Genomic DNA, 16,572 nt, shown 5'->3' on the forward strand with positions numbered 1-16,572 from the left:
CATGTGATGTGATATGGTGAAACAGGGCCTTCTAAACGGATCATGTGATGTGATATGGTGAAACAGGGCATCACAGTTTTTTTTACTGTTGTTTTTATTTCTTTACTTACCTATTGTTCACCTAATACCTTTTTAACTTAGAAATTGCACTGTTGGTTAGAGCCTGTAAGTAAGCAAGCGTTTCACTGTATTCGGCATTCGACAAGTGAACTTTGATTTGATTTGATTACACAGGTACACCTTGTCCTGGGACAATAAAAGGCCACTCTAAAATGTGCAGTTTTGTCACACAACACAGTGACACAGATGTTTGAAGGAGTGTGCAATTGGCATGCTGATGGCAGAAATGTCTACCAGAGCTTATGCCAGAGAATGTAATGTTAATGTCTCCACCATAAGCCTCCTCCAACATCGTTTTAGAGAATTTGGCAGGACGTCCAGCCGGTCTCACAACCACAGACCACATGTAATCACGCCAGCCCAGGACCTCCACATCTGTCTGAGGCCAGCCACGGACAGCTGATGAAACTGAAGAGTATTTCTGTCTGTAATAAAACCCTTTATTTGGGAAAAACTCATTCTGATTGGCTGAGCCTGGCTCGTCTGTGGGTGGGCCTATGCCCCCCCCAGACCCACCCATGGCTTCGCCCTGCCCAGTCACGTGAAATCCAAAGTTTAGGGCCAAATTAATTTATTTTCAAAATGACTGATTTCCTTATAAATATGAACTGTAACTCAGTAAAATCGATGAAATTGTTGCATGTTGCGTTTATATTTCTGTTCAGTATAGTTATGGATAAAATCATGTTTTCTTGGTTGGTGTATATGGAGTCAATCACTAGCATTGAATTGAATTGGGAGACATCAATAGTATACACACTCTATTAAATCCATAGCTAGCTATGGATAAAAACATTGTTTTCTTGGTTGGTGTGTATAGCAGGAGAGGAGAGTGGATCAGTTGAACTGAATGGCTGAAATCTGGCATCCTCTGTGTTAAACAGCTTTAAATCCTGGACTATCTGTTGACTATAGTAGAATCACACACACACACACACACACACACACACACGCACACACACACACGTACACATGCACACGCACGCGCACACACACGTGCACACGCACGCACACTCGCACGCACACACACACGTACACACGCACGCGCACACGCACGTGCACACACACACACACACACACACACGCACACGCACACACACACACACACATTTTTGTATATCAAAAATCATTCTGCTTCCAGTAATGCTGTCCATATTGCATATTTAAAATAATGAATCATGGATACTGCCCTTTTACAATTTCCCATATTCATACAATATTCATACAAGTTGCACAAAAAAAATTATTATGTTTAAAAACAGAAGAATTTAAATACAGCTGATGTTGTTAAATACAGTGCCTTGCGAAAGTATTTGCCCCCCTTGAACTTTGCGACCTTTTGCCACATTTCAGGCTTCAAACATAAAGATATAAAACTGTATTTTTTTTCTGAAGAATCAACAACAAGTGGGACTCAATCATGAAGTGGAACGACATTTATTGGATATTTCAACCTTTTTTAACAAATCAAAAACTGAAAAATTGGGCGTGCAAAATTATTCAGCCCCTTTACTTTCAGTGCAGCAAACTCTCTTCAGAAGTTCAGTGAGGATCTCTGAATGATCCAATGTTGTCCTAAATGACTAATGATGATAAATACAATCCACCTTTGTGTAATCAAGTCTCCGTATAAATGCACCTGCACTGTGATAGTCTCAGAGGTCCGTTAAAAGTGCAGAGAGCATCATAAAGAACAAGGAACACACCAGGCAGGTCCTAGATACTGGTGTGAAGAAGTTTAAAGCCGGATTTGGATACAAAAAGATTTCCCAAGCTTTAAACATCCCAAGGAGCACTGTGCAAGCAATAATATTGAAATGGAAGGAGTATCAGACCACTGCAAATCTACCAAGACCTGGCCGTCCCTCTAAACTTTCAGCTCATACAAGGAGAAGACTGATCAGAGATGCAGCCAAGAGGCCCATGATCACTCTGGATGAACTGCAGAGATCTACAGCTGAGGTGGGAGACTCTGTCCATAGGACAACAATCAGTCGTATATTGCACAAATCTGGCCTTTATGGAAGAGTGGCAAGAAGAAAGCCATTTCTTAAAGATATCCATAAAAAGTGTCGTTATGTTTGGCGTTAAAACGTTATGTTTGGCGTAAAAGCAACACAGCTCATCACCCTGAACACACCATCCCCACTGTCATATATGGTGGTGGCAGCATCATGGTTTGGGCCTGCTTTTCTTCAGCAGGGACAGGGAAGATGGTTAAAATTGATGAGAAGATGGATGGAGCCAAATACAGGACCATTCTGGAAGAAAACCTGATGGAGTCTGCAAAAGACCTGAGACTGGGACGGAGATTTGTCTTCCAACAAGACAATGATCCAAAACATAAAGCAAAATCTACAATGGAATGGTTCAAAAATAAACATATCCAGGTGTTAGAATGGCCAAGTCAAAGTCCAGACCTGAATCCAATCGAGAATCTGTGGAAAGAACTGAAAACTGCTGTTCACAAATGCTCTCCATCCAACCTCACTGAGCTCGAGCTGTTTTGCAAGGAGGAATGGGAAAAATTTTCAGTCTCTCGATGTGCAAAACTGATAGAGACATACCCCAAGCGACTTACAGCTGTAATCGCAGCAAAAGGTGGCGCTACAAAGTATTAACTTAAGGGGGCTGAATAATTTTGCACGCCCAATTTTTCAGTTTTTGATTTGTTAAAAACGTTTGAAATATCCAATAAATGTCGTTCCACTTCATGATTGTGTCCCACTTGTTGTTGATTCTTCACAAAAAAATACAGTTTTATATCTTTATGTTTGAAGCCTGAAATGTGGCAAAAGGTCGCAAAGTTCAAGGGGGCCGAATACTTTCGCAAGGCACTGTATATAGAGGGATTCATTTCAATTAAACAAAATAAATGAATGCATTCCATGATTGTTGCTTTTCAACCTCAGCAAGAATCTCTCTAATTAATTCTAATTATGACACAGACACAACGTTTCAGCCCAAAAGGCAGATGGGCTACTAATAATCCCTGTCATGTGTAGCAGGTCATCTCCTGTTAGGAGGAAAACAGATCAAGTAGCCATTGAAGTCTTTTAGGCTGTAAATGAAGGGAGTAGTGGGCCAGAAACAGATGGACTGATTCTCACTGGTCATCAGGTTCTGTCTGTCTGTAGCACCAGCTATCCCTTTACTTACAACCATGACAATAGGATCATATCTCCACTCCTCTCCAAATCAGAATATAATAATACACACGTATCATAAAACCTTAACAGCAAAGCTTACCATCTGGGAAAAGTTTACAATCTGGGAAAAGCTTACCATCTGGGAAAAAGCTTACCATCTGGGAAAAAGCTTACCATCTGGGAAAAGTTTTCCATCTGGGAAAAAGCTTACCATCTGGGAAAAGTTTACCATCTGGGAAAAAGCTTACCATCTGGGAAAAAGCTTACCATCTGGGAAAAAGCTTACCATCTGGGAAAAAGCTTACCATCTGGGAAAAAGCTTACCATCTGGGAAAAAGCCTACCATCTGGGAAAAAAAAGCTTCTTTTTTTTTACCGAGAAGTAACATTTTCCTGTGCAACTTTTAAATTTGTATTCACACTTTTACCGTCCAGAACAACAATTAGTAAAAAGACAGAAGAAACCATGTCAACATAAATTGCAAACAAAAAGACTTGAAATATTAGACTCATGTTTTGAGGTAATTTCTTAATTGCCAGCTGTTCGACAATAATCTCTTAGGAAACAATCTGAAGACATACTATTGGCAGACTGATACACCTCACAGCATGATGCATTAACAGTAAATACATGTATCTCCTTGAAGATGACACCTTCAATGTGCTTGGTTTAATTTATTTTTTCTCTTTTTTTTTCTCTCTTCTTGCTTTTAAAAGTGAAGATTGCCTGAGTGGCGTTGAGAGAGAGTGAGATACTTTATTCCGTGATGAATGAAAATAAAAAAGAAAATACCTTTCTTGTGAGAAGCTTCTGTTTTGGGGCCTTGTGGGTCTAATAACAACAAAAAAAGATAATGATTAAAACACAACATATTCTAACAGCAAGTACTCACATTGTTTTTCTCAATGCGGAAAACAAAAAAAAAACACATCTAATATCACAACTTGCCAACACTTCAGAACTTATACAGGTAAGTGTGTGGCAGGGAAAGGAAGGACAAATTGTGGTGGTCAAAATACTGAAGGCAATAGCAGGAAGGAGGGATGCACGAGTTTGTGTTGGAGAACGTCATAGCGGGTCGGGCAGGAGAGGAGGCGATGCAGAGATGAGAGGAGGGGTAGAGGAGGGTTGCAAGGCATAGTTCTTCACGGTAGGCAGAAGGTGAGGTTAGCAAAATGCACTAAGATGAAAAACATCAGACAAAGGAAAGATGCATAGACTACATGTTAAACTGGCTTCGCTTAGATCTGCTTGCATCATTTGGCTTTAAATGCTTAAATGCTTACAGTTTCTTATCAAGCAACTAGTAAGTGTTTCAAACAAATGTTCTAATATATATAAAAATCTTTTTTTTTAATTTTTTTTTTTTAGATTTTATTAATCTAAAAAAATTATATTTTTACCTCTTCCACTCGGGGGGACCCCTGCAACTGAGCAGCAAAATTGGTGCAACACAAGAGAACAGGAACAGGAAGTGTACTTAGTGGACGAAGTGATATAAAACACAAAGGCTCACACACAGAAGTGAGCAATTCATTGTTTTACAGTACCTGGGCCTTTTCCAGTTATTCCGGAAATGACCTTTAACATTTTTTGTTTGTTGCCATGACTGAAGTTGGCCATGCATCATTTCAAACCTGGTTGGCTTTTCACCAATCCAGTACGACAAACCAGCTCATTACAATTCAAGATAGAAGAATTAGTCCCCATATTGCATATCAAATAAATAAGGCATGCAAAAGATAACACCAAATACCTGATAATAACCTTAATATTTCCACCTGTTCAATCTCACCTTTTACATCCAAAGGCTGTTAATGATACGGTACTGTACATAACATATACATTAACACAAACATACATTTCAAAACATTGTGTCAGCCATAATTCAGATCTTAATCAGTTCAACAGAAAGTGTGCTCCTTCCCAGATGACATTTGCTGCTCATCTTTCCTAACTCCTCAACTAACTCCTCAACTAACTCCTCCACTAACTCCTCCACTAACTCCTCCACTAACTCCTCAACTAACTCCTCCACTAACTCCTCAACTAACTCCTCAACTAACTCCTCCACTAACTCCTCAACTAACTCCTCAACTAACTCCTCAACTAACTCCTCCACTAACTCCTCAACTAACTCCTCAACTAACTCCTCCACTAACTCCTCAACTAACCCCTCCACTAACTCCTCAACCTACTCCTCAACTAACTCCTCCACTAACTCCTCAACTAACTCCTCCACTAACTCTTCAACTAACTCCTCAACTAACTCCTCAACTAACTCCTCCACTAACTCCTCAACTAACGCCTCTCTCCTGTCGACAGAGAGGAAGTATTATTCCACGGTACATAGTCAATGTATTTTTCTCAACGAAGATGGTATGTTGATACATGTCTTTGTGCTCCGGAGGCGCATTGAATGTGTAAACCAGGCGACATGCAGCCCCGCCTACTTTTCCTATACCTGACAAGTGTCAATGATGAGAGATGGCGACTGCACAGAGCTGTGGTCTTTGTGGGGGATATTTTAATCTATCAACGTCAGGAGAAAAGGAAATCGTTCTTTAAGATCGATGGAAAGTATTCTGCATGACCATGAACTGTTGTAGACCGGTGATTCAAACTCTATAATCTGACCTGGATCCAGTGAGGGTTATTTTTCTTCCTCTTGTTGTTACACTCTGCACACAAGGCAATCCCTATTGTGTCAAACTAAGCTTGGGTTTATCCTCTGTGCCAAGGATCTATATGAGATCTGAAAACCTGATCCAAACATTAAACCACCAACTTGTTTTCTTTCTTCCAAGCTTGCAATCTCATAATGGCTAATTACTAGCGGTGTGTGAAATCTATTCTCCATGCTTTGCAGAGAGGTACAGGCTTTGTTCAACATTTAAAAAAAATAGTGAATAATCAGCTATGAGAAAGCACATTCGAGTTTTAGAATGAATCCATCTGGGCCTGGTAGCATCTCAGTCACGCATGGTTTCACAAAAGGACAAATCTCGAAAGGTGACAGTTAAAAATGTCTAGCAAGGAAAATAAAAACATTTGCTTGGGGTCTTGAATTATCTTGTCAGAGTAAACAATTATATGGCAACTTTAATGTCACACTCAAGTGTGGTGGCCGTTTTCCCACTTCCCAGTATCAAAAAAGAAATGACCCAAATGACAGGAAGTGACAATAGCCTTCATGACACCATCTCCTCTCCTCCTCACAGTACTATTAGAGAAGCTTCAGTGACCAGACGGACAGATACAGCATCCGAGTCAACCATTCAACCATTCTCACATTCAACCATTCAACCATTCTCACATTCAACCATTCAACCATTCTCACATTCAACCATTCAACCATTCAACCATTCAACCATTCTCACATTCAACCATTCAACCATTCAACCATTCATTAAATTAGAAAGTGTTAATGTTTGACATCGTGCTGAATAACAATATCAAGGGCAAACTCCCAACAATAGGGGTTTAATATTTGATATTATTTGATATTATCTCATTAAAATTAATAGAATAAAGCTACTGTTCATTTCTTTTGAAAGGTATTTCTCATTTGTTTACATGTACAGTAGACTCATACTAAGAACAGATTTTTACAAAGTACTACAGTAGTGGATGGTTGGATACTACAACTATCTGTCCTATCCTGTCCTATCCTATCCTGTCCTATCCTGTCCTGTCCTATACTGTCCTATCATGTCCTGTCCTATCCAATCCTTTACTGCAGTCCTATCATGTCCTATTATGTCCTGTCCTATCCCATCCTGTCCTGCTGTCCTATCCTGTGGATGCTGTCTTATCCTGTCCTATCCTATTCTGTCCTATCCTATAAAATGTATGTAGTTCTGTCCTTGAGCTGTTATTGTCTAATGATGTTCTGTATTATGTCATTCTGAAATTATGTTTCATGCTCTGTGTGAACCCCAGGAAGAGTAGCTGCTGCTTCTGCAACAGCTAATGGGGATCCTAATAAAATACCAAATACCTATCCTGTCCTGCTGTCGTACCCTGTCCTATCCTGTCCTATCCTGTCCTATTCTGTCCTGCTGTCCTATCCTGTCCTATCCTATCCTGTCCTATCCTGTATATGCTGTCCTATTCTGTCCTATCCTATCATCTCCTGTCCTATTCTGTCCTGCTGTCCTATCCTGTCCTGTCCTGTATATGCTGTCCTATCCTGTCCTATCCTATCATGTCCTGTCCTATTCTGTCCTGCTGTCCTATCCTGTCCTATCCTGTATATGCTGTCCTATCCTGTACTATCCTATCATGTCCTGTCCTATACTATCCTGTGTATGCTGTCCTATCCTATCCTGTCCTATCTCCTGCTGCCCTATCCTGTCCTATCCTGTCCTATACTATCATGTCCTGTCTTATCCTGTCACATAATGCTGTCCTGTCCTATCAAATCAAATGTATTTATATAGCCCTTAGTACTTCAGCTGATATCTCAAAGTGCTGTACAGAAACCCAGCCTAAAACCCCAAACAGCAAGCAATGCAGGTATAGAAGCACGGTGACTAGGAAAAGCTCCCAAGAAAGGCCAAAACCTAGGAAAAAAACTAGAGAGGAACCAGGCTATGAGGGGTGGCCAGTCCTCTTCTGGCTGTGCCGGGTGGAGATTATAAGAGAACATGTCCAAGATGTTCAAATGTTCATAAATGACCAGCATGGTCAAATAATAATAATCACAGGCAGAACAGTTGAAACTGGAGCAGCAGCACGGCCAGGTGGACTGGGGACAGTAAGGAGTCATCATGCCAGGTAGTCATCATGCCATCATGCCTGTCCTTTCCTATCCTGTCCTGCTGTACAATCCTGTTCTGCTGTCCTATCCTGTCCTATACTATCATGTCCTGTCTTATCCTGCTGTCCTGTCCTATCCTATCATATCCTATCTTGTCCTATTCTATCATGTCCTGTCTTATCATGTCATATCCTGCTGTCCTGTCCTATCTTGTCCTGTCCTGTCCTGCCTTCTAACAGTGGGCTGACTGCTACATTATCCATTCAATTTTCTGCTGTGTCCTTGCAATTCTGCCTCTCCTTAGACTTTGAAACATGATCAATACTTTTGTCATAAGTCTGGGGAGAGTCACCCCTGCAATGATATTAAACGTCTACTCCCAGGGCAATATAGCAGTTCAGTCCTAATGTTTAGATCCTAGAGAATCCATTACCAAGGCAAGCATCCAGAGTAACTCTTTTGACTATTCTCGGGACCTAAAATATCTTCTCATTCACCAAACATAGTGAATTAACTCAAATAATTCAATTTACATAGATTGTTTTAAGAAGAAGGCAGAGTAAAGTTTCAATGTCAGTACGTAAATGCAGTTAATGGTTGGTGTGTGTGTTATATCTGGGAATGTAACTCTGGTTGGGGATTGTTCTTTAATGAACCCACACAGTACAATAAAGAACCCTTGTCCATTCCTTTAACGTTCCTGAAGTAGTCAGCAGATCAGTCCGGGTGGTTCCCTGTTGCCATGTGTATATGAACACAGCAGCATCTGAACACTGCCCCCTCCCCCCTCTCTCATTAGGGTATTCCATTAATCCTATTAGTTACCCATTAAACAAGTGCTGATAACACCAAATGAACGCCAAGCCCCGCCAGCTAATAATATTTCATCTCCCCAGTCAGATAGGTTGAAACAAAGAGAAAATGAAAAGAAGAAGAGGTAGAACAGAGAGAGAGAGAGAGAGAGAGAGAGAGAGAGAGACTCTGTGCGTAAGGAAAAAGAAGCCAGAAACAGTAAACATACGGCAGCAAGGACTGTATATTTACAGATGTTGACTTGTCTCGCAAAAATTCAGAAGCAAAGTGACACAGCTAGTTCATTGTGAAAGCGTTTGGTTACACTGATCATCACTGTGATGTGACACGGCAGGCTCTCAAAGGAAGGAAGCTGCTTGGGAGAAAGAGGAGAGAGCAGAGAGGACAGTCAGTCTGATTGGCTGACTGTCTGACTGTCTGATTGGCTGAATGTCTGATTGACTGGCTGATTGGCTGACTGTATGACTGTCTGACTGTCTGATTGGCTGACTGTATGACTGGCTGACTGACTGAATGTCTGATTGACTGGCTGATTGTCTGTCTGAATGGACTGACTGACTAACTGGCTGCCTGGCTGTCTGATTGGCTGACTGTATGACTAACTGATTGACTGTCTGATTGACTGACTGTCTGACTGATGGACTGTCTGAATAGACTGACTGGCTGACTGGCAAACTGTCTGACTGTCCGATTGGCTGTCTGACTGGCTGACTGATTGACTGGCTGACTGTCTGAATGGACTGACTGACTGGCTGCCTGGCTGACTGTATGACTGGCTGACTGACTGTCTGACTGTCTGATTGACTGACTGTCTGAATGGACTGTCTGACTGTCTGATTGGCTGACTGTATGACTGACTGACTGTCTGGCTGACTGTCTGAATGGACTGTCTGACTGTCTGATTGGCTGACTGTATGACTGACTGGCTGACTGACTGACTGTCTGACTGTATGACTGACTGACTGTCTGACTGACAGACTGTCTGGCAAACTGTCTGACTGTCCGATTGGCTGTCTGACTGATTGACTGTCTGGCTGTCTGAATGGACTGACTGACTGATTGACTGACTGTCTGAATGGACTGACAGACTGTCGGACTGTATGACTGACTGACTGACTGACTGGCTGTCTGATTGGCTGTCTGACTGGCTGACTGATTGACTGTCTGATTGACTGACGGACTGTCTGAATAGACTGATTGTATGATTGGCTGTCTGTCTGTCTGGCTGTCTGACTGACTGACTGTCTGAATGGACTGACAGACTGTCGGACTGTATGACTAACTGACTGACTGGCTGCCTGATTGGCAGTCTGACTGGCTGACTGATTGACTGTCTGATTGACTGACTGACTGTCTGACTGACGGACTGTCTGAATAGACTGATTGTATGATTGGCTGTCTGTCTGTCTGGCTGTCTGACTGACTGACTGTCTGAATGGACTGACAGACTGTCGGACTGTATGACTAACTGACTGACTGGCTGCCTGATTGGCAGTCTGACTGGCTGACTGATTGACTGTCTGATTGACTGACTGACTGTCTGACTGACGGACTGTCTGAATAGACTGATTGTATGATTGGCTGGCTGTCTGGCTGTCTGACTGATTGGCTAACTGGCTGATTGACTGACTGTCTGGATGACGGACTGTCTGGCAAACTGTCTGACTGTCCGATTGGCTGTCTGACTGATTGACTGTCTAACTGTCTGAATGGACTGACTGACTGACTGTCTGCCTGGCTGACTGTATGACTGGCTGACTGACTGGCTGACTGTCTGATTGACTGACTGTCTGAATGGACTGACTAACTGTCTGATTGGCTGACTGTATGACTGGCTGACTGTCTGGCTGACTGTCTGATTGGCTGACTGGTTGACTGGCGGATTGACTGACTGTCTGACTGACAGACTGTCTGAATAGACTGACTGATGACTGGCTGATTGTCTGACTGGCTGATTGGCTGTCTGTCTGTCTGACTGTCTGTCTGATTGACTGCCTGATTGACTGACTGATTGACTGACTGGACTGACTGACTGTCTGAATGGACTGACTGACTGTCTGAATGGACTGACTGTCTGAATGGACTGACTGACTGTCTGAATGGACTGACTGTCTGAATGGACTGACTGTCTGAATGGACTGACTGTCTGAATGGACTGACTGTCTGAATGGACTGACTGTCTGAATGGACTGACTGACTGTCTGAATGGACTGACTGACTGTCTGAATGGACTGACTGACTGGCTGTCTGCCTGACTGGCTGTCTGACTGACTGGCTGTCTGAATGGACTGACTGACTGGCTGACTGTATGACTGGCTGACTGACAGTCTGACTGTCGGATTGACTGACTGTCTGATTACATTTACATTACATTTACATTTAGGTCATTTGGCAGACGCTCTTATCCAGAGCGACTTACAAATTGGTGAATTCACCTTATGACATCCAGTGGAACAGCCACTTTACAATAGTGCATCTAAATTATTTAAGGGGGGGGGTGAGAAGGATTACTTTATCCTATCCTAGGTATTCCTTAAAGAGGTGGGGTTTCAGGTGTCTCCGGAAGGTGGTGATTGACTCCGCTGTCCTGGCGTCGTGAGGGAGTTTGTTCCACCATTGGGGGGCCAGAGCAGCGAACAGTTTTGACTGGGCTGAGCAGGAACTGTACTTCCTCAGTGGTAGGGAGGCGAGCAGGCCAGAGGTGGATGAACGCAGTGCCCTTGTTTGGGTGTAGGGCCTGATCAGAGCCTGGAGGTACTGCGGTGCCGTTCCCCTCACAGCTCCGTAGGCAAGCACCATGGTCTTGTAGCGGATGCGAGCTTCAACTGGAAGCCAGTGGAGAGAGTGGAGGAGCGGGGTGACGTGAGAGAACTTGGGAAGGTTGAACACCAGACGGGCTGCGGCGTTCTGGATGAGTTGTAGGGGTTTAATGGCACAGGCAGGGAGCCCAGCCAACAGCGAGTTGCAGTAATCCAGACGGGAGATGACAAGTGCCTGGATTAGGACCTGCGCCGCTTCCTGTGTGAGGCAGGGTCGTACTCTGCGGATGTTGTAGAGCATGAACCTACAGGAACGGGCCACCGCCTTGATGTTAGTTGAGAACGACAGGGTGTTGTCCAGGATCACGCCAAGGTTCTTAGCGCTCTGGGATTGGTTGGCTGACTGTATGACTGGCTGACTGTCTGGCTGACTGTCTGATTGGCTAACTGGCTGATTGACTGACCGTCTGGATGACGGACTGTCTGGCAAACTGTCTGACTGTCCGATTGGCTGTCTGACTGATTGACTGACTGACTGTCTGAATGGACTGACTGACTGTCTGATTGGCTGACTGTATGACTGGCTGACTGTCTGATTGGCTGACTGGCTGACTGGCTGATTGGCTGGCTGTCTGTCTGACTGTCTGTCTGATTGACTGCCTGATTGACTGACTGATTGACTGACTGGACTGACTGAATGGACTGACTGACTGTCTGAATGGACTGACTGACTGTCTGAATGGACTGTATGACTGGCTGACTGACTGTCTGTCTGTCTGATTGACTGACTATCTTTCTGATTGACTGACTGACTGACTGACTGAATGGACTGACTGGCTGACTGGCTGACGGACTGTGTGACTGTCTGACTGGCTGACTGACTGTCTAATTGGCTGACTGTCTGCTTGTCTGTCTGACTGTATGACTGGTTGACTGTCTGATTAACTGTCTGATTGACTGACTGAATGGACTGACTGACTAAATGGACTGACTGGCTGTCTGAATGGACTGACTGACTGGCTGTCTGACTGGCTGACGGACTGTCTGAATGGACGGACTGACTGTCTTAATGGACTGACTGACTGGCTGTGTGACTGGCTGACAGACTGTCTGAATGTATGACTGACTGACTGACTGATTGACTGTACGACTGTCTGACTGTCTGATTGGCTGTCTGACTGTATGACTGGTTGACTGACTGACTGTCTGCCTGATTGGCTGTCTGCCTGGTTGACTGTCTGACTGACAAACTGTCTGAATAGACTGACTGACTGGCTGGCTGATTGTCTGACTGGCTGACTGACTGTCTGTCTGTCTTTCTGATTGACTGACTGACTGACTGAATGGACTGACTGGCTGTCTGGCTGACGGACTGTGTGACTGTCTGACTGACTGTCTGACTGGCTGATGGACTGTCTGAATGGACGGACTGACTGTCTTAATGGACTGACTGACTGGCTGTGTGACTGGCTGACGGACTGTCTGACTGTATGACTGACTGACTGACTGACTGTCTGATTGACTGTACGACTGTCTGACTGTCTGATTGGCTGTCTGACTGTATGACTGGTTGACTGACTGACTGTCTGACTGACTGACTGTCTGATTGACTGACCGTCCGTCTAAATGGACTGACTGACTGTCTTAATGGACTGACTGGCTGATTGGCTGGCTTAGTGTCTGGCTGTCTGATTGGCTGTCTGATTGACTGTCTGACTGTCTGATTGACTGACTGACTGAATGGACTGACTGACTGGACTGACTGACTGAATAGACTGACTGGCTGTCTGTATGGACTGACTGGCTATCTGAATGGACTGACTGTCTGGCTGACGGACTGTCTGACTGTATGACTGACTTTCTGACTGGCTGATTGGCTGGCTGTCTGATTGATTGGCTGATTGACTGACTGACTGTCTGAATGGACTGATGGCCTGTCTGACTGTATGACTGACTGATTGACTGTCTGATTGACTGACTGTCTTAATGGACTGACTGACTGTATGACTGTCTGACTGATTGACTGTCTGATTGACTGTCTGAATGGACTGACTGACTGATTGGCTGTCTGATTGACTGACTGTCTGAATGGGCTGACTGACTGATTGACTGATTGGCTGTCTGATTGACTGACGGACTGTCTGACTGTATGACTGATTGACTGTCTGATTGACTGACTGTCTGAATGTACTGACTGACTGTCTGAATGGGCTGACTGACTGATTGACTGATTGGCTGTCTGACGGACTGTCTGACTGTATGACTGATTGACTGATTGACTGTCTGACTGTCTGATTGACTGACTGTCTGAATGGACTGACTGACTGGCTGTCTGATTGGCTGTCTGACGGACTGTCTGACTGTATGACTGACTGACTGACTGATTGACTCTCTGACTGGCTGTCTGACTGACTGGTGTGTGGGGGGGTATTGAGAAGGGGAGAGGTGGCGCGTGGGGGGAGTTGGGGAGGGGAGAGTAGGTGTGTTGGGGGGTTGGGAAGGGGAGAGTAGGGGGGAGTAGGTGTGTTGGGAGGGTTGGGGAGGGGAAAGTATGTGTGTTGGGGGGGTTGGGAAGGGGAGAGCAGGTGTGTTGGGGGGTTGGGAAGGGGAGAGTAGGTGTGTTGGGGGGTTGGGAAGAGGAGAGCAGGTGTGTTGGGGGGTTGGGAAGGGGAGAGCAGGTGTGTTGGGGGTTGGGAAGGGGAGAGCAGGTGTGTTGGGGGTCGGGAAGGGGAGAGTAGGTGTGTTGGGGGGTTGGGAAGGGGAGAGCAGGTGTGTTGGGGGGTTGGGAATTGGAGAGTAGGTGTGTTGGGGGGTTGGGAAGGGGAGAGCAGGTGTGTTGGGGGTTGGGAATTGGAGAGTAGGTGTGTTGGGGGGTTGGGAAGGGGAGAGCAGGTGTGTTGGGGGGTTGGGAAGGGGAGAGTAGGTGTGTTGGGGGGTTGGGAAGGGGAGAGCAGGTGTGTTGGGGGTTGGGAATTGGGAATTGGAGAGTAGGTGTGTTGGGGGGTTGGGAAGGGGAGAGCAGGTGTGTTGGGGGGTTGGGAATTGGAGAGTAGGTGTGTTGGGGGGTTGGGAATTGGAGAGTAGGTGTGTTGGGGGGTTGGGAAGGGGAGAGCAGGTGTGTTGGGGGGTTGGGAATTGGAGAGTAGGTGTGTTGGGGGGTTGGGAATTGGAGAGTAGGTGTGTTGGGGGTTGGGTAGGGGAGAGTAGGTGTGTTGGGGGGTTGGGAAGGGGAGAGCAGGTGTGTTGGGGGGTTGGGAATTGGAGAGTAGGTGTGTTGGGGGTTGGGTAGGGGAGAGCAGGTGTGTTGGGGGTTGGGTAGGGGAGAGTAGGTGTGTTGGGGGGTTGGGAAGGGGAGAGTAGGTGTGTTGGGGGGTTGGGAAGGGGAGAGTAGGGGGAGTAGGTGTGTTGGGAGGGTTGGGGAGGGAGAGTAGGTGTGTTGGGGGGGGTTGGGAAGGGGAGAGCAGGTGTGTTGGGGGTTGGGAAGGGGAGAGCAGGTGTGTTGGGGGTTGGGAAGGGGAGAGTAGGTGTGTTGGGGGGTTGGGAATTGGAGAGTAGGTGTGTTGGGGGGTTGGGAAGGGGAGAGCAGGTGTGTTGGGGGTTGGGAAGGAGAGAGTAGGTGTGTTGGGGGGTTGGGAAGGGGAGAGCAGGTGTGTTGGGGGTTGGGAAGGGGAGAGCAGGTGTGTTGGGGGTTGGGAAGGAGAGAGTAGGTGTGTTGGGGGTTGGGAAGGGGAGAGTAGGTGTGTTGGGGGGTTGGGAATTGGAGAGTAGGTGTGTTGGGGGGTTGGGAAGGGGAGAGCAGGTGTGTTGGGGGTTGGGAAGGAGAGAGTAGGTGTGTTGGGGGGTTGGGAAGGGGAGAGCAGGTGTGTTGGGGGGTTGGGAAGGGGAGAGCAGGTGTGTTGGGGGTTGGGAAGGAGAGAGTAGGTGTGTTGGGGGTTGGGAAGGGGAGAGCAGGTGTGTTGGGGGTTGGGAAGGGGAGAGTAGGTGCGTTGAGGGGTTGGGAAGGGGAGAGCAGGTGTGTTGGGGGTTGGGAAGGGGAGAACAGGTGTGTTGGGGGTTGGGAATTGGAGAGTAGGTGTGTTGGGGGGTTGGGAAGGGGAGAGCAGGTGTGTTGGGGGGTTGGGAAGGGGAGAGTAGGTGTGTTGGGGGGTTGGGAAGGGGAGAGCAGGTGTGTTGGGGGGTTGGGAAGGGGAGAGCAGGTGTGTTGGGGGGTTGGGAAGGGGAGAACAGGTGTGTTGGGGGGTTGGGAAGGGGAGAGTAGGTGTGTTGGGGGGTTGGGAAGGGGAGAGCAGGTGTGTTGGGGGGTTGGGAAGGGGAGAGCAGGTGTGTTGGGGGGTTGGGAAGGGGAGAGCAGGTGTGTTGGGGGGTTGGGAATTGGAGAGTAGGTGTGTTGGGGGGTTGGGAAGGAGAGAGTAGGTGTGTTGGGGGGTTGGGAAGGGGAGAGTAGGTGTGTTGGGGGGTTGGGAAGGGGAAAGTAGGTGTGTTGGGGTTTGGGAAGGGGAGAGCAGGTGTGTTGGGGGGTTGGGAAGGGGAGAGCAGGTGTGTTGGGGGGTTGGGAAGGGGAGAGTAGGTGTGTTGGGGGTTGGGAAGGGGAGAGCAGGTGTGTTGGGGGGTTGGGAAGGGGAGAGTAGGTGTGTTGGGGGGTTGGGAAGGGGAGAGTAGGTGTGTTGGGGGGTTGGGAAGGGGAGAGTAGGTGTGTTGGGGGGTTGGGAAGGGGAGAGCAGGTGTGTTGGGGGGTTGGGAAGGGGAGAGTAGGTGTGTTGGGGGGTTGGGAAGGGGAGAACAGGTGTGTTGGGGGGTTGGGAAGGGGAGAGTAGGTGCGTTGGGGGTTGGGAAGGGGAGAGCAGGTGTGTTGGGGGGTTGGGAAGGGGAGAGTAGGTGTGTTGGGGGGTTGGGAAGGGGAGAGCAGGTGTGTTGGGGGGTTGGGAAGGGGAGAGCAGGTGTGTTGGGGGGTTGGGAAGGGGAGAACAGG

The 16,572-nt window shown here is 46.5% G+C and overlaps 1 protein-coding gene across 2 annotated transcripts in view; it reads right to left on the reverse strand.

Moving 5' to 3' along the window:
• LOC135526748 (glycine receptor subunit alphaZ1-like) overlaps positions 1-16,572 on the reverse strand; it is an 89,386-nt gene that overhangs the window by 58,208 nt on the left and 14,606 nt on the right. For both annotated transcript variants that reach the window (XM_064955374.1, XM_064955373.1), the window contains 2 exons: positions 4,673-4,699; positions 4,062-4,100 (listed from right to left, as the gene is read on the reverse strand). In XM_064955374.1, coding sequence (XP_064811446.1) covers positions 4,062-4,100; positions 4,673-4,699 — 66 coding nt within the window. The remainder of the gene's footprint in view (positions 1-4,061; positions 4,101-4,672; positions 4,700-16,572) is intronic.

This window comes from Oncorhynchus masou, chromosome 32, assembly GCF_036934945.1.
Source record: "Oncorhynchus masou masou isolate Uvic2021 chromosome 32, UVic_Omas_1.1, whole genome shotgun sequence".
Classification (NCBI taxonomy): domain Eukaryota; kingdom Metazoa; phylum Chordata; class Actinopteri; order Salmoniformes; family Salmonidae; genus Oncorhynchus; species Oncorhynchus masou.